Source organism: Pinus tabuliformis, chromosome 5_2 (assembly GCF_031772625.1).
Source record: "Pinus tabuliformis cultivar Carrire ecotype Pingquan chromosome 5_2, CPIR1, whole genome shotgun sequence".
Classification (NCBI taxonomy): domain Eukaryota; kingdom Viridiplantae; phylum Streptophyta; class Pinopsida; order Pinales; family Pinaceae; genus Pinus; species Pinus tabuliformis.
The window spans coordinates 578,466,958-578,488,465 of record NC_142306.1 but is presented as its reverse complement, the minus strand read 5'-3'; the positions used below and the strand labels follow the sequence as shown (position 1 = coordinate 578,488,465).

Here is a 21,508-nt window from a genome sequence, read left to right as displayed (position 1 = left end):
CAAAAATTACAAAAGGACAATAAATAAATGAGTTATAGACTCCTCATTCATCCAACATAGAACACAAAATCCATGACCTACGCATCCCCGCTTAACAAGAATATCCCAAGTCAAAATTTTCCTTACAACAATAGCCAGAGGAACATTCCACATTTAAGGAGGCTTGTCCCTTCCATACTATTTTGTGCCACCATTTTGATGAAGCAAGAGGGTTGTCTTGAATCAATGCATCATATCTAGATCTAGTTGTTATACTTCCACTTTATTTATTCTTATACCACCTAATAATATCTTCCTCATTGCAGATTTTAAAACTTCCATACTTTGCATACTTTGCACACATTCTGAAACTCCCATGTCATTTCAAGGGAAGAAATTATGTTAACGGTGATTTATGCCATGACCCATAGTTCTATACTTCACATGTAGTTAAAGTTTATGTAGTGAAAACGTAGTTTGATGTACAATGTGGTCTGAATCAGTGTTATGGAAAAGAGGATCTATAAGTGATATGATCCATGACCGCGTGCATGGTGGAATGGATATACATTCTAATGACAAAGTCTTAAAGACTATGCAATTGGGTGGATAACTTTAGCCATATTACCCATTTTGTTTTGATTGTATACAGATTACATATAAGATGAATTTGCATTTTAAACTGTTATAAGGGATAGGAAAATAAGGTTTGATTATATATAACATTCACAATTTAATTCTTAGAAGGGTAGAGAAATAAAGTGTGATGAGTTATAAAATGGATTCAAATTTTAAATTGTCAAAGGGACAGAGAAACAAAGTTTATTGAGTCCCGAGGATTAATTTAATTGGTCAAGTCCTTGTGGTTAAATCAATTTTGTTATTGAAAGGTCATGGGTTCAATTCTCTCTACATTCTCTGGGATAGGCTTCATGGTTGAGTTGGCAAGAAGTGAACCTTTTAAGTTGATTTGCTTGTTGTAGCTAAATCCATCCATTCTAAAAATGTAAGACATAACTCGATGATGATAAGTTGGAAGATACATTTTTTAATAGAAAAGCATATAACTAAACTAATAATAAATAGGTGGATTCAAAGTATAGTACTAATATCGTTGGCAAGAAGTGAACCCTTTAAGTTGATTTTCTTGTTGTAGCTAAATCCACCTATTCTAAAAATTGGAAGACACATTTTTAAATAGAAAAACATATAGCTATGCTAATAATAAATAGGTGGATTCAAAGTATAGTACTAATGTTAGGTTCCTATACTACTAGTGTAACCCCTTATTGTTATTAGTACAACCCCCTTATTATATTGTTGTACCCATGTAGTCCCCATATTGTTATTATTGTGCCCCATAGAAGCCCACTATTGTTATTACTATGCCCTTATATTATTATTGTTATGTTGGCTCTGATTATATTATGACCCCTTAGACTCCTATATATAGAAAGGAGGCCTTGTCATTTGTATCATCTAAGAAATTTTCATTTCTGTAATGTAAAGGAGGTTTCCCCCTTGAAGAGGCTTATTTATAAGGCGTTGATCTATCTTTTCTATCTTTTTGTGAGCTGGATTCATAACATTTGGTATCAGAGCTTTGGATTCTAGGGTTTCGCTGCTCCAAACAGGCCATCGTGGAATTTTCGCTATAACTTTTTTTCTGCGACGTTTCAGAAGTGAAAAAAAACCCATTTGAGACGATCTCGCACTAAACCTCGGGTCTGAATTTCAGAGCTTGTCTCACTATATTTTCGGATATTCGATTTGAGGAAGTTAGGGTTTTTGCAAGCTCCATAATTTCAACTAAAACATGTCATCGTGGGATTTTCGCTATAATGATTTTGCTAAAAAGTTTCAGAAGCTAAAACAAAAACCCATTTGAGAAGCAATCAGTCTGAACCTTGGCTCGGAATTTTAGATCCTGTATTGATATATATTAGGAGATATAGTCTGAGGAAGTTAAGGTTTTTGCAGAACCCCGAATTACATTCCAAACATGCCACCTTGGGAAAATCGTCATAACTTTCGCTCTGAACATCTGATTGAATTTTCGTAAGAAGTTACAGAAAGATGATAGATTTTAGTTTTTTGTTTATATATTTTAGATCCAAATATCAAAAGAGTGACACGTGGCACTTCATACAATTTCGCTCTTCTGAAAAGGTATATAGTTAGGTCATCTCGGGAGATTGTGCATAAATCTTTCTTGGAGAATCCAATTTTGATAAGATTGGTGGCATTGGAAAGAGGATATAAAGGGCTACTGTAGGTCACAATTTCAGAATTGGAAGAGCCGAAATTACAGAGTTATAGTCGTTTCAAGATAGAGCTCCTAAAATAAAAAAAAGGCGATATGAGGAAGGTTGATGGCAAGGATCCGGTAAATTGGATACTATAGATGGAGAAAATTTTGATCTACATGAGGTGCAACTATTACAAAAGGTACGTATTACATCTTCATATTTAGAACCGGATCAATTTTTATGGTATAAAGGGCTTTGTTCTCGTAAACCACTTGTTACGTGGTCAATTTTCACGGAGGAAATGATAGCACATTATGAGGATACAAAGAGAAACATCTTCTTTAGCCAATTGATAAATCTCAAACAAAAGTGTTCAATGGCAGAGCACATTGAGGACTTTCAAAAATTGAATATAAGGGTAAATTATATTCCAGAGAAGCAAAGGATTGATGTCTTCATAGGTAATTTAAAGGATAACATTCAACATGAGTTTCGTCTTTGAGAACCTGATTCATTAAAGAAGGCATTCAAGTGGGCAAGAAAAATTGAAAACGAAATTATGGAAACAAGGAATCCCACTACTCACAACTATAATTATGGAAGTGTTTCTTCTCTTAGCCTTCCACAACCTACAAGGTTTACACCACAACAATTGGAAGAAAAAAGAGAAAAAAGGCTTTGTTACAATTGTGATAGAAAATGCACTAAATGTCATAAATGTGCTAAGAAGAAATTATTTTACATAGAGTATGAAGAGGAGGAAGAAAAGGATCAATAAACATTAAAAGAAGAGGATATACGTCAGGAACTAACCCCAGAGAAAGAAGAAATGAATCCGACCATATCTTGTAAAGCATTGGAAAGAATTACCACTCCTCAAACTCTCAAGATAGAAGGACATATCAAGAAGAAAAAGGTTCAAGAAGTGAAAGATCACATCAAGAAAGAAGAAATGAATCCAACGATATCTTGTAATGCATTGGCCGGAATTACCACTCCTCAAACTATCAAGATAGAAGGACATATCAAGAAGAAAAATGTTCAAGAAGTGAAATATCACATCGAGCATCAAGAAATGAATCCAACCATATCTTGTAAAGCATTGGAAGAAATTACCACTCCTCAAACTCTCAAGATAGAAGGATATATCAAGAAGAAAAATGTTCAAGTAGTGAAATATCACATCGAGCATCAACAACAAGTTCTCCAACTTTTAAAGGATAACGCCACTTTGGTGTAGAATCGAATGAAACAACAGGTAGATCAACATCACAGTGAATTTTTTTTGATGTAGGTGATTGGGTATTTTTATGGCTACATCTCAAGCAAGATATTTATGAGAAGGAAATGTTGGCAATACTACATCCACTTAAGAAATGGTGACCTTACCCAATGGGAAGGCACTTCAAGGTAAAAGTGGATCATGATAGTCTTAAATACTTTTTAGAACAAATATTATCTTTAGAAGAACATAAAAAATGTGTCACAAATATGTTGGGTTATGACTTTGACATCATCTATAGAAAAGGGAAGAAAATTTTTGTTGCAGATGCACTCTCAAGAAACGATGAGGATGTGGAAGCATTGTTTTGTGCTATTTCTATTATCCAACCAAATTGGATAAACGAAGCAATGGATGAATGGAAGAAGGACAAAGAAGTGTGGCCACTCATTCAAAAGTTGCAGAATATCCCAATTCAAACAATATTGCTAGAACTTGAAGAGGAAGGAAAAATCATATTGGAACCTGGAGCAGTCACAAAAACAAGAACCCGACAGCTACAAAATCGATCAATTTCAAGTATCTCATCAAGTGGAAGAATTACCCGCTGAAGATTCCACATGGGAGGACAAGAATTTTATACAGAAGCATCAAAAACTACTCAAGCGTTGAGGACAACACTTTTTGAAGGAGAGGGGCATGTTAGGCCCATATACTACTAGTGTAACCCCTTATTGTTATTAGTACAACCCCCTTATTATATTGTTGTACCCATGTCGTCCCCATATTGTTATTATTGTGCCCCATAGAAACCCACTATTGTTATTATTGTGCCCTTATATTATTATTGCTATGTCGGCTCTGATTATATTATGACCCCTTAGACTCCTATATATAGAAAGGAGGTCTTGTCATTTGTATCATCTAAGAATTGTTCATTTGTGTAATGTAAAGGAGGTTTCCCCCTCGAAGAAGCTTATTTATAATGCGTTGATCTATCTTTTCTATCTTTTTTAAGCTGGTTTCATAACAACTAATATCGTCAGCAAGAAGTGAACCCTTTAAGTTGATTTTCTTGTTGTAGCTAAATCCATCCATTCTAAAAATGTAAGACATAACTCGATGATGATAAGTTGGAGGACACATTTTTAAATAGAAAAGTATATAGCTAAACTAATAATAAATAGGTGGATTCAAAGTATAGTACTAATATCATAACAATGACATGAATTATTAGTATCTAAAACAACCATAAAGAATATGTCATAGGAAATCTTGGATAATTCCTTAGATTTTAGGGACTTGAAATGGGAGCTATTCCATGTTAGATATCTTCATGTCAAAATCATTGTTAATCACTTTAAACATCTTTTTTTTTTATAAGTAAGAGACGAACCTTCTATTAATCAGAATAGATTACATAATTTACATAGAACCCCAGACAGTAGGGGCGACATAGCCAATAAACATGGCTAATAGCTGCCAGACAAGTCAAGACCATAAACTGACCCTCCTGCAACAACAGTAGATCCTAAACAAAATAGGGACAAAGCCCTTAGATAACCGGTAAGAACCACATAACATTGATTAGTACAAGCCCTGAACTATTCGCCAATAATCAATAAGATCAATCAATCCGAGTCGTTGAAATCAGAGTCCCGATCCGATGACCATCCTTGATATCGCACAGAGTGCAGTTTTCCACCACCTCTCCTTGCCACGTGTTGTCTTTTGTATGGAATCGCGTGCAATTGCTCCAAAACCTAATACCGCCCATGTCCCATGTGATAAACCACTTGTGGTTTTTGGGTTTTGTGGAACCCACCTTGGTGCCACTCAGAAACCCATTAGGCATATACGATCTGTGAACATGGTCTTGTGGGGTGTTGGGCCCCCAGATGGTCCCACCAAGGGCCATGTGGCTCCTGGTGGACCTGCCCATAATCTTATCAAGATGGGGTCCACCTGAATAAGTCGGGTCCTGAACCTTTAAGTGAATAGCACGATTGATCTCAACCATTGAAAGAAACGCCCCTATCCAATGCCCCACAAAGATATCGTGCGACTGAGATGCATGGAGGTTAATTGCACGATGAGAGCGATTTTCTCTCTCATCTCTACACCACGCGTCATCTCTTGAATGGAATCGTGTGGTTCTTCCATTAAGCCAGAAACCAGCCGAAGCTCGCGTGATATACCACTTGTGGTTTTGCATCTATGGTATTGTTGGGTGGAGACCGTCCATCCGAGCTTGCCAATCTGTCCGCCTTCTTCCTTTCTGAGCTAGCCCTCGGGAGTTGCTAACAAAAACCCATTGAGCCAAGAGAGTCTCAGCCATCCAATCTATGTTATCGCTCACCTTGAAACCTTCCTCTGTCATTCTAATGCCTAGGGAAAAGAGACGGGAGTTTATGAGCAGAGATCGACGACAAATTGGGCACTGTCCTACCCATCTCTGTTTCTAGTATCAACACTGTTCAACCACGAATCCTAGTCTACATTTGCTAGAGTGGAATAGTCCTCCCGTAGCTGCCCGACAGGAAGAAACTCCCATGGATGCCAAGAATCCCTGTCCTTGTTAACCACCCCTTCATTGGCCAGCCTGTCTGCAAGCATGTTTGCCTTTCTTCTAACGTGCACAAATCTTATTGTTTTAAGGATTTGTAAGTGTAATTGGACACGGTGAAACACATGCAGCAACCTCCAGTGCTTTTACACTTTGTATGGCGAGGTTCCATTTTGAATCTTCTTGGTAGCTTTGATGACCAATTATGAGTCAGCTTCGATTATGAAATTCCGTGAATTTGCCTCCACTAGGATCTCCATACATTGATCTAATGCTAGAAGTTTCGCCATGTTGTTGGTGCCCTTTTTCAGGTGTCCATGGAAGATGTATTTTATATGTCCCTCAAGATCCCTGATGGCTACACCAAAGCCAGCTTCCCCAGGGTTGCCCTTGGAGGCTCCATCAATATTGACCTTGAAAAAGCCCTGAGGAGGGGGATGCCAACCCCTCTCCCCTATGTTTAAGGTTCTTAGATCCTTCTTCACACCCTGAGGGTTGATGGCTTGAAGATCCAGATTAATAAGAATTTTTGTCTCTTGAGGCAGAGGAGGATTTGTCAGTTTCGTTCTCAGAATTCTTTTGACTGTTTCCTTGAGCTGTTTCAAAATCTGATTGATGATAAGCTGGGGTTCTCTGGCTTTGTTTTTGAAGATTCTTCTATTTCTTTCTTTCCAAATATTCCAGATGACAAAGCTTGGAGTTAGCATCTAGGCTTTGTTGATGATTTCATTTTCTGAGAAGTTTTTCCTCCATTTTGATAATGTATTGGATATGCTGAGCCTGTCCCTGTTGGTCTGTCTGAAGCTTGAGGCCACCCAATCCCAAATTTTGGTAGAAAAGGAACACAGACTAAGTAGGTGTTCAATCGTTTCCTCCTGCAAGCCACAAAGCTGACGTTTAGAGGGGCCAATGAAACCTTTCTTCATAAGGTTTTCCCAAGTTAGGATTTTCCTTTGATGAACAAGCCAGATAAATAATTTGATTTTCATCCATTGAGAGGTCTGCCATAGCTCCTGCCAGAATTTCTCAGCTTTTACCAAGTTAAATCCAATGATTACCTGTTTAGCCTCTTTGAGATTGTAGTTACCTTCATTGTTCTTGCCCCATCTTAATTGGTTAGGAGAAAAGGAGACCAGAATCCTTCTTTGCTCTACGTCCTTAGCAAGAGCCTTTGCCATGCCCTTCAAAGGACTTTCTTCATTGTAACTTAGATTCTTCCATTTCAATTTTCCTCCATTTATCCTTGTTCCTCCGTTGATCCCAGAAGTATTTTACTAATAAGAGACCTTTGCTGTCTGTGTCCCTTTTCAGGTCTGCTAGTTGATTCCTGTTCAGGATGGATTCCTGTTGCCAGTTGTCCTCCCAGAAGCAAGCCCAGTCCCCAGCTCTAATTTCCCAAAAATAATGCTTCTGGACAATGCTTTTGTTCTCCCATGCAAGGTTCCAGATGTATGAGCCCCTGATTTGTCATGTCATTCTAATGTGATCCTGTTCCTACCAGTGCTTGGCGTACTTTTGAGTCCAAAGCTTGGCCCATGGTGCTCTCGACTCCTTGATCCATCGTCAACATAGCTTGGCTCCCGAAGCCTGACTCAGAGTCTCTGGATCTTCCAGACCCAAACCACCATGGCTTTTGGGTTTGCAGAGCTTGTCCTAGGCAACTAGAGCCCACTTATTTTTCTTTTCCCCTCTGCCCCACAAAAAATTCCTTTGAATGTTTCTTATTTGCTGCTTTATGCCCTAAGGAGCCCGGATAGCTGCAAACATAAAAATGGGAATGGCCTGTAATACCGCCTTGGTGAGCACTAGACTCCCTGTAAAGTTTAAAGCTCTGTATGTCCAATTGTTGATTTTGTCCCGAAGCTTGTTTATAATTGGTTCGCATATATGCTTACACAGGGGTTTGTCAGTAACAGGAATGCCTAGATATTTGGAAGGTAACTGTTCCCTTTGAAAACCCAAAATTCTGGTGATATTTCTCTGTATTGCAATATTAGTGTTAAAGAAAAAAACCTTGGACTTGCTTTGGATTACGTCTATGCCTGCTGCCATAGTGAAGTCGTTTAAGATATCTTTGATTGCTTTTACCTCCCTAAATGTGGGTACACCCTGCAACATCGTATCATCCATAAATTGTTGATGAGTGTTGGCCTCTCCATCCGGGGTGAGCTTGACTCCTTGAATTCTACCTTCAGCATTTGCCATTTTGATTGCTCTACCAAGCCCTTCCATCATGATTACAAAGAGGAAGGGATAGAGTGGATCACCTTGTCTGAGACCCCTGGAAGGTGTAAAAGTATTGGAGGGAGCTCCATTAAGCAGAATGGAGAAACTAGTCGAGGTGACTAAAGCCATAACCCATCTTATCCAGTCTTGGTTAAAGCCATAGGCTTTAAGAATGGCTCTGATGTAAGACCAGCTGAGCTTGTCATAAGCCTTCGCAAGGTCTAATTGGATGATCATACCTGCTTGCTTTCTGTGTTTAAGAGAGTGTACCACCTCATGGGCTTGGATAATGTTGTTAAGAATCTGCCTTCCCTCCACATAGCCTGTTTGCTCCTCAGATATGAGCAAAGGTAGCAGTGGCTTGAGTCTATTGGCTATCACTTTGGAGATGATTTTGTAAACCACATTACATAAGGCTATGGGTCTAAACCCATCCGGGGTGGCAGTGTTTTCCTTTTTTTGGATTTAAGCTATAAAGGTTGCGTTTAGTGCTTTTAGAACCTTTTTGTGTTGCCTTGAGTCTTCAACTACCTCGAGTATGTCTTGTTTGACTGTATCCCAGTAGGCTTTGAAGAAATTGACATTAAAGCCATCTGGTCCTGGTGCTTTTCCATTTTGAATTTCCTTGATCACCTCACTAACCTCTTCTTTCGAGACTGGCCTGTTGAGATTGTGGTTGTCCTCATGGGTGATCAACCTAGGAATGTACTCAGTGATCTTTGCAATGAACCTGGATCTGTCTTCCATTGGCTCCTTTGTAATGTTCGAGAAGTGTTGTACTAGAGTCGACTCCATGTCCTTGTGAGTGACAAGTTCAGAACCTTGAGATTCCTTTAGCTTGTTGATTTTGTTATGTGCCCTGTGAGCCATAGTAGATTTGTGAAAGAACTTAGTGTTCCCTTTTCCCTCTTTGATCCACTGGACCTGGGATTTCTGTCTCCAAAAAGTGTCCTCTTGTAGACAACATTTCTCCCATTCTTCCTGCAGAGAATCAGTCAGTTTCTGTCTTTCCTCATTGAAGCCCTCTGTGATATTGATCATATTGACCTCCTGGAGCTTCTATTCCATACTCATTCTGGTCTTGATGATATCACCAAATTCTTTTTTGTTCCAATCCTTGAGTTTGGATTTAATGTATTTTAGTCTCTGCTGGAGCATGTACATCTTAGTACCCTGGATGTTCAAATCCTCCTTCCACCAATTGGCAATGTTTCTGGTGAAGTTGGGGTTAGAGAGCCAAGCATTTTCGAATCTAAAAGGCCTATTCCTCGGTGTGCCCATAAAGGAAGCTTCTAGCTGTACAGGCCAATGATCCGAGCCACCAAAGGGCAGAATGGGCACTGACATGGTTGCTTCTGTGAGGATGAGATCCTCAGAGATGATAAACCTATCCAGTTTTGACGCCACTTGGGAAATTCCATCTCTTTTGTTATTCCAAGTGAATGTCCCATTTGTAGTTTCGGTGTCCACTAGTCCCATGTTCATGAGGAAATCTTGGAAGGCTTTAGAGTCTCTGCCTAGACGTCTAGTACCTCCTTTTTTCTCCAAGAGATATCTTATCATGTTGAAATCACCTGCTAGTATCCAGGGTATGTTGGGATAACGTGCTCTGAGACCTTCCAAGGAGTTAAGAAGTTTAAGTTTCTCTGCATGCTGTTGAGGGCCATACACATTAGTTATCATGTAGGTCTCCTTGTCCCCTATAGGTTGGCACACCAGAGAAAGATAGTTCCTGGATGCTTCAGCATCCAGTATTCCCAGCTTCCGTGGATCCCATAGTGTGAGAATCCCTCCTGCAGAGTTAATGGCTTTCACCTCTAAATAATCATACTTAATTAACCATTTATTATGGATTTCTCTTATTTTTTCCATTGAGCATTTTGTCTCTTGAATAAATACCATGTCTGGTTTTTCTTCTTTTAATCTATTGCTGAGATTTCTCTGTTTTCTTCTACTCCCTAACCCTCTAATATTCCAGGTTGTGAGCTTCATTAAGAAAGGTTAGTAAAAGAGTAGCTGGTAAGATCTTTCATCTTACCTGAGTTAATCATCAGTTTCCCACATTCTGTTAGCAGCTCATTCTGTCTTTTCGTTCCTTTTTTCCTTCCTGAGATTTTTGGAGATGATGTTTGCGGGTTCTCCATCACTTTGGCCCCACTCTATTCTTGGCTTTTGTGGTTTATTTTGACTCCAGTTCCCTTTGATTATGCCCTCCATAGATAGAGTTGTTGGACTTGATCATAATCTTCTTTAGGCAGTGAGTCCACACCTTTGTTCTTCCCCTGTTCCAAAAATTGCTCTAGATCTAGATTTTCTCTGTCTAGTATCTCCTGCAGTTCATGATCCTCCGTGCCTGCCTCACTTGGGGTCATTTCCTGGTCCTTGCTAATCTCCATGCAACTTTGTAGTCCCTCTATTTGCTGATCATTTACTGGGATATCCTCCATTTCAGCTTCCATATCCTGCTCCTTAGGGATGTTATCCTTGACTGGGTCTGTTTCCATGTTCTTCTCCACTTCCTCGAGGATTTTGAAGCTATTGTGTCTTGTCTGTTTGTCTTCGCTTGTCTTCTTATTTGATCTTTTTGCCCCTTTCCCTTTGCCTCCAACCTTGGTAAAACCCTCATGATCTTTGTCCATAGGGGTCTTTCCACTATTTTCCATATAGTTTGTGGGACAATCTCTGAATAGATGGCCATGTTCATGACATTTCCAGCATCTGAAAGGTATGTGCTCATAGTCTACCATTTGCATCCATTCCTCATCATATACCTCTAAGATTATTGCATCCTGGAGGACTCTAGATAGATCCATTTCAACACATATTCTAGCGAAGGAGGTATATTTACCTTTGAGAGTTGCTTCTGATATTTTTACAAAATTCCCCAGCTTGTTGCCTATGGTTTTTAGTGACTCTGGTTGCCAGTAGTCTAGAGGTAGTGAGTACAGTGTGATCCAAACTGGTACAAATGTGAATGTTTCCCATTCCGAGACAAAGTTCATTGTCCATGGCCACATGTAAAGTCCTGTTGCAACATAGAAGTACGGTCCCCCTTCAAACACTCTATGCTTGTCCTCTAGGCTTGCAAACACTACCGTGAAGAAGCCCTTTGAACCCAGATGAAAATGTATATCTCCTTTGGGCTTCCAGTGGCTCCTGATCCAAATGTGTAAAGCTCTCTCTGTTTGCCATATTCCCATAAACTTGTAGATGATCGCATGTTCTCTCATATGGTCCCTATGCGCTTGAATCACTGGATCACTTAATATGACCCTAGGGATGACGCTCGAATTGGGCTTGCCTGCTCTCGTAGTTTTCATTTGAGGCCTTTTCTTGCTACCGCCGGATCTGAATTGGATCCATAGAAGACTATCAAAGAACCATGACTGTATTAGGTCGAACAAATCTCTAAAGAAATCCAAAACAACGATCAAAGACACCCTGAAGCAGTGGCAATGGCAGCCAACGTGGAATGACAAGGACCTCAGTCAAAGCGCGCTGACCGAGGCCCATGGAGACTGTGCAGGAGGTCAAAGTAGCCCCTGGGAGCCCCAGATCGGGAAACAGAAGTGGTTTTTGATGCACGATTAGCACTTAGCACTAATTGCGCATCGCTGGGGGAACAGGGCCGTGAAGGAAAAGCTTGAGCACTCGGTCGCGTGGGGAGCTGGAGAACCACGGGTAGAAAAGGAAAAAATGTTGAAAGTACAAGGCGGGACCCGTGCTCTGGAAAACCGTCAGTATTGAACGGGGTGCCCTTAAACGGTAAGAGGTTTTGGACGAGAGCGAAGCGATTCCATACACCGATCCACGCGTGGCAAGCGGAGGTGAGAGAAAACCGCCATTGATCGTGCTATCAGTCGAGCAAGTCAACCGTGCGTAATGTGCGTATGGCGTCGGATCTGGAGGCCCCAGATCAGACGACTGAGATTGCACCCAATGGAGGAAGTGGAATCGATGAAGGAATACGCTGCATTTTAGGAGGATTTGGAATCTGTTTGACTGCCATGGTGGAGGAAGAATGCATCCATGATGTAACTGAAGAAACGAACCGATGAAGCATGCTGGCGCCATTTGGAGGAGGACAAGTGGCCACTCCCTGAGCGTTCATGATGACGCCGAACAGGGAACTCCAAGTGCAGCTACAGAAAGAGAATCGATAGAGGTGGAAGAGGAACCGAACAGAGACAGAAGACAAAAGAAAGAGTTGAGAGATGGAAGAAGTGGAACAGTGAACCCTGAGAGGAGGACTAAACATAGAGAGCAGTAAATCAAAGCAAAAGAGACAGCAGGCCGAGCTGACCAGTGGCATCATCAAGCACTAGAGAGCTTGAAGATTTAAGCCATCCCATAGAGGATCTGTCTAGGCTGAGCACCACATTGGGCTCTTGCCATTGTAGATCAGAAGGTCACAGAGCTGGCAGAAGAAGAAGAGTCTGTGCACTCCAGTGGCTTGGGGAATCCAAGAACCACCTTGCCAAGCAAAACCTGCTTTAGGAGAACTCACATTGAGTCCCTATATTTCAATTCTCTACTTAAAGGCACAATAAAACAAGGCCACCACTGAAAGCTGGACCGGAGATGTAGCCCTGGAGAATAGGGTGAACTCCTTATTAAAAATTTCTTGTGCCTTTGTGTTGCTCACTGTATTTCTTTGCTATTTTTCCGTTTTATTGTCTGTGTATTGGCAATCTGATCGATCCGTTGCTTCAATAACATAGAACACACACTAGTGCATGAGTCTGTAATACCTTTTTTTAATAAATCTTTAACTGATGTCACTCTTAGGGTGAATATTATATCAAGAGGTATCAGAGCTCTAGGCTGTAAGGTTAGACAAGCTTGTGTTGGTTTAGCTGTGAATGCTTACTAGATCAAAGCTCAAATTAGGAGAAGGAGAGTCAGTGGAAACTAATCCTGAAATTGGGAGAGTCTATTCTTGAAAGACAATGTCAGAGGAAGGTTCTGCAAGGCCCGACCCTCAATTCATAGAGAGTTTCCTAGCTATAAAGTCTATGGTTAAAGAAATGTACAGAGACTTTAGAAAGCAAAATGTTGAAGATTCATCATGCTCTAAACAAGATAAGGAAGAAGATGAGTCTCACTTCCATGACCACTCCAAAGGAAAAGGGAAAGAGAAAAGATTTCTCACACCTCCTAATAGCCCTGTGCAGAATAAGAAAGCATCTTTGATTAAGCTAGATGTTAAATTTGACTTGCCTATATATGATGGAGAGCTAAATGCTGAAAAGTTGGACAACTAGATTAGACAAATTGATGTGTATTGCAGGGTATAGAACATAGACTCAGACAAGAGTAAGATTCAGCTAGCAAGCCTATGCCTAAGAGGCACTACCTTGGTTTGGTGGGAAGGCAGAACCCAAGCTGATATGAAAAGACATGGCAAGACCATATCTTTTTGGAGTGAATTTGTTGCTGCAATCAAAAAGCAGTTCTATCCATTGGCCTACATGCAACAAGCCATGATGAGTTGGCAAACTCTTCGACAGTTGAAAGGGCAAAGTGTGCAAGGGTATACTCAAGAATTCAGAAAGAGATCATTGATGTTGGGTATCTTATTAGACTCACTAGAGACTCTTTTGAAGTACATTGGTGGTCTACACAGCTACATGTGGCATACCATCCTCATGTTTAATCCTGCTAGTATAGATGAGGTATCTGTACAAGCTACTCATCTAGAAGCTAGAGGAAAGAATGGCAATCTAGAAGGTGGGGGACCATCCCAACCCACTATAAGCAAGAGCAAGGAGAAAAGAAAGCAGAAGTGGAAAGCAAGGAAGGCTAACACTGCACAGAAAGCCAAAGTTTCATGCACTCACTGTAAAAAGGAGGAGCATGATGATGAGCATTGTTGGATTCTACATCCAGAGCTGAGACCTAAGAAGTCCAAGGGAAAGAAGAAGAAGACAACTGCAACTATTCATAAAGATTTTGGGTCAGACTCGGGAGATGAAACAACTATAGCAGCCATAGGTATAAAAGATTGTCTGCTTTAGAGAATGCTGAAATCAAGAAGCAGATGCAGGAGTTTCTCGAGAAGGGCTTCATTAGGCCTAGCACATCACCATGTGGGTCACCAATCGTTTTGGTGAGAAAGAAAGATGGCTCGTGGAGAATGTGAATTGACTACCGAGTACTAAATAAGATAACAATAAAAAATCATTATCCCCTTCCTCGCATAGATGATCTCTTAGATCAATTGAAGGAAGCTGTTTATTTCACCAAGCTGGATTTGCACAGTGGATACCATCAGGTTAGATTTGCAGAGCAAGATGCATGGAAGACTGCTTTCAAAACAAAGCAGGGATTGTATGAATGGCTGGTTATGCCTTTTGGCTTAACTAATGCTCCTGCTACTTTCATGAGATTAATGAATGATGTACTCAAAACTTTTCTTGATGATTTTGTTATTGTGTATCTGGACGACATTATGATTTTTAGTAAAACATGGGAAGAACATTTAAAGCATGTTAAACAGACATTAGATGTTTTGAAAAGAGAAAATTTTTATGTTAAACTCTCAAAATGTGAATTTGGCAAAACATCTCTAAACTACTTGGGTCATATAGTAGGGGGAGGTGAATTGAAAATAGATCCCTCTAAAGTGGCAGTCATGGTGAACTGGCCTAAACCCAGGTCTGCTACAGAAGTAAGAAGCTTCTTAGGAGCGACACAATATTGGAGGAAGTTCATTTCTAACTTCTCCTCGATTGCAACTCCCTTACATGATTTAACAGGATTGAATAAGGTGTTTAAGTGGGGAGCAACATCAGAAAGCCTTCGACACCTTGAAAGAGAAAATTAGTACAACACCTGTACTAGCACTTCCAGATCTGCAAAGACCATTTGAGATCCAGTGACTATGCCATGGGAGCAGTGTTGACACAGCACAATAAACCCGTATGTTATCATTCTGAGACTTTTAATCCTGCAGTAGTTAACTATCCTACATATGATAAAGAATTGTATGCATTAGTTCAAAGTGTGAAAAAGTGGAAACATTACTTAATGGGAAAAGAGACATACATACTGATCATCAACCACTTCAATATATACACTCCCAAACTAAGTTGTAGCAATCAAGACATTACAGATGGATGGGTTTTCTACAAGAGTTTCATTTAGACATCAGATATAAAAAGGGCATACATAACAAGGTTGCAGACATGTTATCTAGACCCATTATAAATGCATCTACCATACTTAAGCATAATTCTGTGCTACATGAAAGCCACATAGAACAATATGCTCAGGATATGGACTTTAAAGATGTATATGCAACTTTGAGTCAAGGCAAAAGAGTAGAAGAATTGGACTATCATATAAAGGACCGACTCTTATATCATTGTGGGAAACTCTGTATTCCACAAACTGAGAGGATAAAGATAATTAGGGAAGCACACACTTCTCTGATATTAGGTCACTTTGGGGTAAGTAAAACAGTTTCACAGCTGCAAAGATTCTGCTATTGGCCGAAAATGAATGAGATAGTTTCTAGATATGTAAGAGGGTGTGCCATGTGTGCTAAAAGCAAGCCCATCAATAGAAAACTAGGCGTGTACACTCCATTTCTAGTTCCTTCTCACCCTTGGGAAAGTGTTTCCATGGATTTTGTTGGAGGACTACCTAAATCTAGGAAAGGTCATGATTATCTATATGTTGTTGTGGATAGGTTCAACAAAATGTGTATTTTTATACCTTGTAGTAAATAGATCACAGCTGAACAGACTACAAAATTATTCTTTGAACATGTATGGGTTCATTTTGGATTACCCACTTCCATTGTATCTGATCGAGACACCCGATTTGTGGGGAAGTTTTGGTCGAGTCTGTGGGAACTGATGGACACCAAGTTGAAGAAAAGCACCGCTTTTCATCCATAAACAGATGGCCAGACAGAAGTAGTAAACAGGAAAATGATCCAGTTACTGAGAGGTTATTGCAACAAACATCCTAAGCTTTGGGATGAACACTTGTGTTATGTGCATCATGCTTACAACAAAGCCAAACACTCTTCTACACAGAGATTTCCTTTTGAGACCTATTTTGGTTTCACACCAAGGTCTCCTTTGGATTTTGTCTTTGGTAAAGATACCATGGTTGATGGACATAGTGATGTGGACAAGGCAACTAGGTTCATTGAACAGATCCAGGAGATCCATCAGGTAGTACAGGAACAACTGGAAAAGAGCCAGGCCAAGTACAAGGCTAGGCATGATAAGCATCAGATGGAGCATAGTTTTGAAGTTGGAGACCAAGTTTGGCTGTATATCAGCAAGGACAAGACGTAAGGTGAAGGTAGAAAGCTAAAGCCTATCAGGTATGGACCTTTTGGGATACTTGAGAAGATTGGTGAAAACGATTTTCGCCTTGATTTACCAGCTTACATGCACATCTACTCAGTCGTAAATGCAAATTGCTTGATATCGTTTGAACCTTCAATGATTGAGGACCTTGAAGAGCAAAGTCAATTGCCTTCTATTGATGACCTGCTACCTGAATACCTCAATGAGTTGCAGGAAGACACAGTGTTGGACAGGAAGGTGAGGACAACGCGCAGGGGAGATGTTGAGTACATTAGGATTGGGCTCAAAGGTTCAAATCTAAGCAGTGCAAAGTGGATTGAGATTGGACATGTGAGAAAATAGTACCCTCACTTAGTCGATTCTTGAAAACCAACTTTTGGTGGTCCAAAATATTTTTCAGTGGGAAGGCCATGATATGAATTGGATCCATAGAAGACTGTCAAAGAACCATGACTGTATCAGGTCAAACAAATCTCTAAAGAAATCCAAAACAATGATCAAAGACACCCTGAACCAGTGGCAATGGCAACCAACGTGGAACGATGAGGACCTCGGTCAAAGCGCGCTGACCGAGGCCCATGGAGACTGCGCAAGAGGTCAAAGTAGCCCCTGGGAGCCCCAGATCGCGAAACAAAGGTGGTTTTTGATGCATCGCTGGGAGAACAGGGTCGTGAAGGAAAAGCCCAAGCACTTGGTCGCGTGGGGAAGTTGGAGAACCGTGAGCGGAAAAGGAAAAAATGCTGAAAGTACAAGGCAGGGCTCGTGCTCTGGAAAACCGGCGGTATTGATCGGGGCACCCTTAAACGGTATGAGGTTTTGGAAGAGAGCAGAGCGATTCCATACATCGATCGACATGTGGCAAGCGAAGGTGAGAGAAAACCGTTGTTCATCGCGCGCTATTGATCGAGCAAGTCAACCGCGTGAAACGTGCGTATGGTGTCGTATCTGAAGGCCCCAGATCAGATGGTTGAGATCATGCCCGATGGAGGAAACAAAATCGACGAAGGAATACGCTGCATTTTAGGAGGATTTGGAATCTGTTTGACTGCCACGATGGAGGAAGAACCCATCCACGATGTAACTGAAGAAACAAACCAACGAAGCATGCTGGAGCTGTTTAGAGGAGGACAAGTGGCCACTCACTGAGCGTTCATGATGACGCCGAAAAGGGAACTCCAAGCGCAGCTGCAAAAGGAGATCGACAGAGGCGGAAGAGGAACGAACATGCATTGGAATGAATGGCTAAAGCCATGAACAGAGATAGAAGACACAAGAAAGAGTTGAGAGATGGAAGAAGTGGAACAACGAACCCTGAGAGGAGGACTGAACAAAAAGAGCAGTAAAGAAAAGCAGAAGAGATAGAGGGCCGAGATGACCAGCGGCAAAATCGAGCACCAGAGAGCTTGAAGACTCAAGCCATCCCATAGAGGATCTGTCTAGGCTAAGCACCACATTGGGCTCTTGCCATTGTAGACTAGAAGGTCACAGAGCTGGCATAAGAAGAAGAGTCGCACTCCAGTGGCTTGGGGAATCCAAGAACCACCCTGCCACGCAAAACCTGCTTCAGGAGAACTCACATTGAGTCCCTGTATTGTAATTCTCTGCTTAAAGGCACAATAAAACAAGGCCACCACTGAAAGCTGGACCGGAGATGTAGCCCTGGAGAATAGGGTGAACTCCTTATTAGAAATTTCTTGTGTCTTTGTGTTGCTTACTGTATTTCTCTGCTGTCTTTCTGTTTTATTGTCATGTATTGGCAATCTGATCAATGCGTTGCTGCAATAACACAGAACACACACCAGCACATGACTCTGTAATACATTTGTTTAATAAATCTTTAACTGATGTCACTCTTAGGGTGAATATTAGATCATTACTTCCCTTCTCCCTTTCTAGACTTGAGTTTTGTTATTCTTCTTCTTGATTTGGAATCTCATTGCGTCCCACTGTTTCCTTTCCTCTTGTTTCTGCAATATTTTCCATCGGTATTTTGAACTGTTTTCCCTCCTGCCTCCCTGCCTCCCTCCATGACAGCTTGACTGTAGGAGGGAGCAACGCTCCCTCTTGCGCGACTCGCCATGAAACCATAAAACCAAAACTGGTGCCAACTTCAAGTTTTTCTCAAGTTGTAAAGCGTCCGCTTCCAAAACCAGACTGTGATTCCACTTTAAACATCTTTACAACTTCACAAAATAAGATAAATAAGCCATCCAAGATACAAAATGAAACTTGCTACTAGGTTAAAGAAAAATTTGAGAGTTATGCACAATACTAACCTATTCCAAAGAATTTAGTGAATGCACAATCTTTTTTTTTCTTGAAATATTTGAAGTATATTCATCTATTTATTTTTTTTACTTGTATAATGCACATCATGAAAGTCATACTAACATTACAGTGAAATAAATGTCGGCTAGGTTCTATATTAAAGTAAAATCTTAATATATTTTAAGCATTGTTCAGTTCCATTCAAGTTCAATTTTATTTTGAGATTCAAACGATATTTAAGTTTTCACATAGTTATTAGTGTATTAAAACTTTTGACGTCAAAATAAGAACCCTAGTGTTAAAAATTCTTACTTTGTGTTAGAAATATTAAATCGAATCCCTAAATCAAAAGATGGTTTTACTAGTGAATTTATTTTCTCAAAATTAAAATTACAACATTTTGCAACTATGACTTGTAATATTATTAACAAAAGTCTTAAAATCAAAATTAAAATTACAACATTTTGCAACTATGACTTGTAATACTATTAACAAAAGTCTTGAAATCAATATCTAGATTTAAAAATAGCTATGTACAGATTAAAATTATAATTGATTTAAAATCATAAACTTAATAATCAATATTATTGCAATCAAAATCTTAAATTACTATTTAAAACTATAAACTTAACTAACTATAATATTACAACAAATCACCAGAGGACCAGGTCTCCCATAATCCTTTCTCATTTTCACGGAATGTACAGGTCGCTTCGTTGACAACAACTGTTCTCCGGGAGGCAGGGACGTCGATTCGGCTGGTCCCATGGTCAATGATCCCTTAGGAATCCGATCCATCTCGTTATCCCCCCTATATCTATAGGTACCGACTGGAGCGAGCCAGGATGAGCGCTCAGGTCCTTTCCATACATACATACATCTTGACAATGGGGGCTCTTATGGCCCACCCAAGTGTACATAGCAGCCCCTTATAGATCGCCCCTTAATCAGCGATCTCGGGTTCTCGCTACAGCTAGCTGTAGTCGTTCAACAGGCCACGAGCCAGTTATACCTATCAATGATCTCGTTGTTCGTTTTCCCGTGTTGTGGCTCTGCCGCAGGCCCCGCATCCTGAGTCTCCTCTTTTTAAAATCAATTTTAAATTATAAAAAATGTCCTTGGTAATCCATCATCATTTCCGTAATCAAAATCATCAACTTACACTCACTAAACAATTGCTTTTAAAAATAATTTTTTTAAAATAGAAACAAATTAAACCAATATAATATCAATATCAATATCAATATCAATATAAATTATTTGGGATGGTATCCTAATTTTTTTTAAAATAATATCCTAATTTTTTTTAAAATAATATGATTAATTTTTTTTAATAATAAATTTAATTAATTTATTGATAAATAAAATATATATATATATATATATATATTTGGGATGGTATCCTAATTTTTTTAAAAATAATATGATTATTTTTTTTTAATAATAAATTTAATTAATTTGTTGATAAATAAAATATGTATATTGTTAACATTCATAATAAAAAGTGATGATGAAAATTGGTGGTGTAATCACCACTTTTATTTTTTCTTCGCTTTTTTCTTCGCCTCTCTCACAAATATGAGATGAAAAAATATTTATCCAAAAATGAAAAGGATTTACTTTTTTATATAGTTTCTAATGACATTATTGTTATCTCCATATGCACTGTGCTACCAACATTGAAGGATGAATATTTTGATAACTTTGTTAGGTGGTATATTTTGGCAATTATCCCTTTTTTATATGATTTGCTCATAAAACTTTATGGGTGAATTTTGTATATGATAATATTGTTTTGATGGAATGATTTTCCTATGTCTTACCACTGAATAGATTTGGACAGATCCTTCGTGAATACATCAAATGGATTTGTATATATAAAATATAATTATGTTTACTTTATAGATGAAATATTATTTTGTATTAAAAATTTTAATTTTAATTTTTAATATATTTTATTTTAAATTAGTTAATTTTTTTTTCCAAAAGCAATATTTTCTCTTAATTATTTTAAGATAAGAATATAGAAGAAGAAATTTATGCATGTCAATTTTATTCGAACATTACTAATATATATATGATTTTAAAATGTTAAAATTTAAAATTTAAAATTACAAAGACAATACTCTTGCTTTTTTTTGGTTCAAAGATTTATTAAGATTTTTTTTTACAATGATACAAGTAGTTAAAATGATAGTTTCAATATATTGTAATTTTAACCTCATTAAAATAACAACACTCTTAACATCATTTTTTTGGTATTATTAGTAACACCACTTTTTAATTTAATGGTTATTTTTATATGTTTTGTTGGCAATATTAAAAATTATGACTGTAAAAGGTTGTAATTTTAATCTAATTCAAAAAAAAGGGTGTCACATATAGCACAATGTTTTGAAAACACCAATTAAACACAACCTTCAGGAAAATGAGAACTCTAGAGTGTTTTCATTAAGTTGATAACTTCATTATTTTATTTTAACTCAAAACCCATAATTCCACATAAATGTGTTTATTTTTTAAATGAAAATCCATAACTTTTTAACTTTGTGTGGGCACGCACGTGTAATTCGTGTCAAAAGAAACATGTTATTGTCATAGAGAAATATGTGGTTGCTTAGGTTGTTTTATAACTAAAAACTTGGGATTTATACTAAGTTTGAGTGTGATT

General features: G+C 38.9%; 2 protein-coding genes across 2 annotated transcripts; both read right to left on the bottom strand.

The window, feature by feature from the left end:
• Positions 1-7,756: 7,756 nt before the first annotated feature.
• Positions 7,757-8,221, bottom strand: LOC149160299 (uncharacterized). Its single transcript, XM_089434573.1, has one exon. The coding sequence runs from the start codon at positions 8,219-8,221 to the stop codon at positions 7,757-7,759; it is 465 nt and encodes a 154-aa protein (XP_089290699.1).
• A 1,080-nt stretch (positions 8,222-9,301) lies between these two features.
• Positions 9,302-10,386, bottom strand: LOC149160298 (uncharacterized). The gene is made up of 2 exons (XM_089434572.1): positions 10,281-10,386; positions 9,302-10,035 (listed from the first exon to the last, which is right to left on the bottom strand). Exons 1-2 carry the CDS (start codon positions 10,384-10,386, stop codon positions 9,302-9,304), a joined length of 840 nt encoding a protein of 279 aa, XP_089290698.1.
• Between the last annotated feature and the right edge of the window lie 11,122 nt (positions 10,387-21,508).

Excerpts from the sequence above, each read along its gene's own strand:
- LOC149160299 (XM_089434573.1), bottom strand. The coding sequence starts at position 8,221 with ATGGCAAATGCTGAAGGTAGAATTCAAGGAGTCAAGCTCACCCCGGAT.
- LOC149160298 (XM_089434572.1), bottom strand. The coding sequence starts at position 10,386 with ATGGAGAACCCGCAAACATCATCTCCAAAAATCTCAGGAAGGAAAAAA. Across the intron at positions 10,036-10,280 it reads GAAACTGATGATTAACTCAG|GAGGGATTCTCACACTATGG; the intron begins GTAAGATGAAAG and ends TTAACTCTGCAG.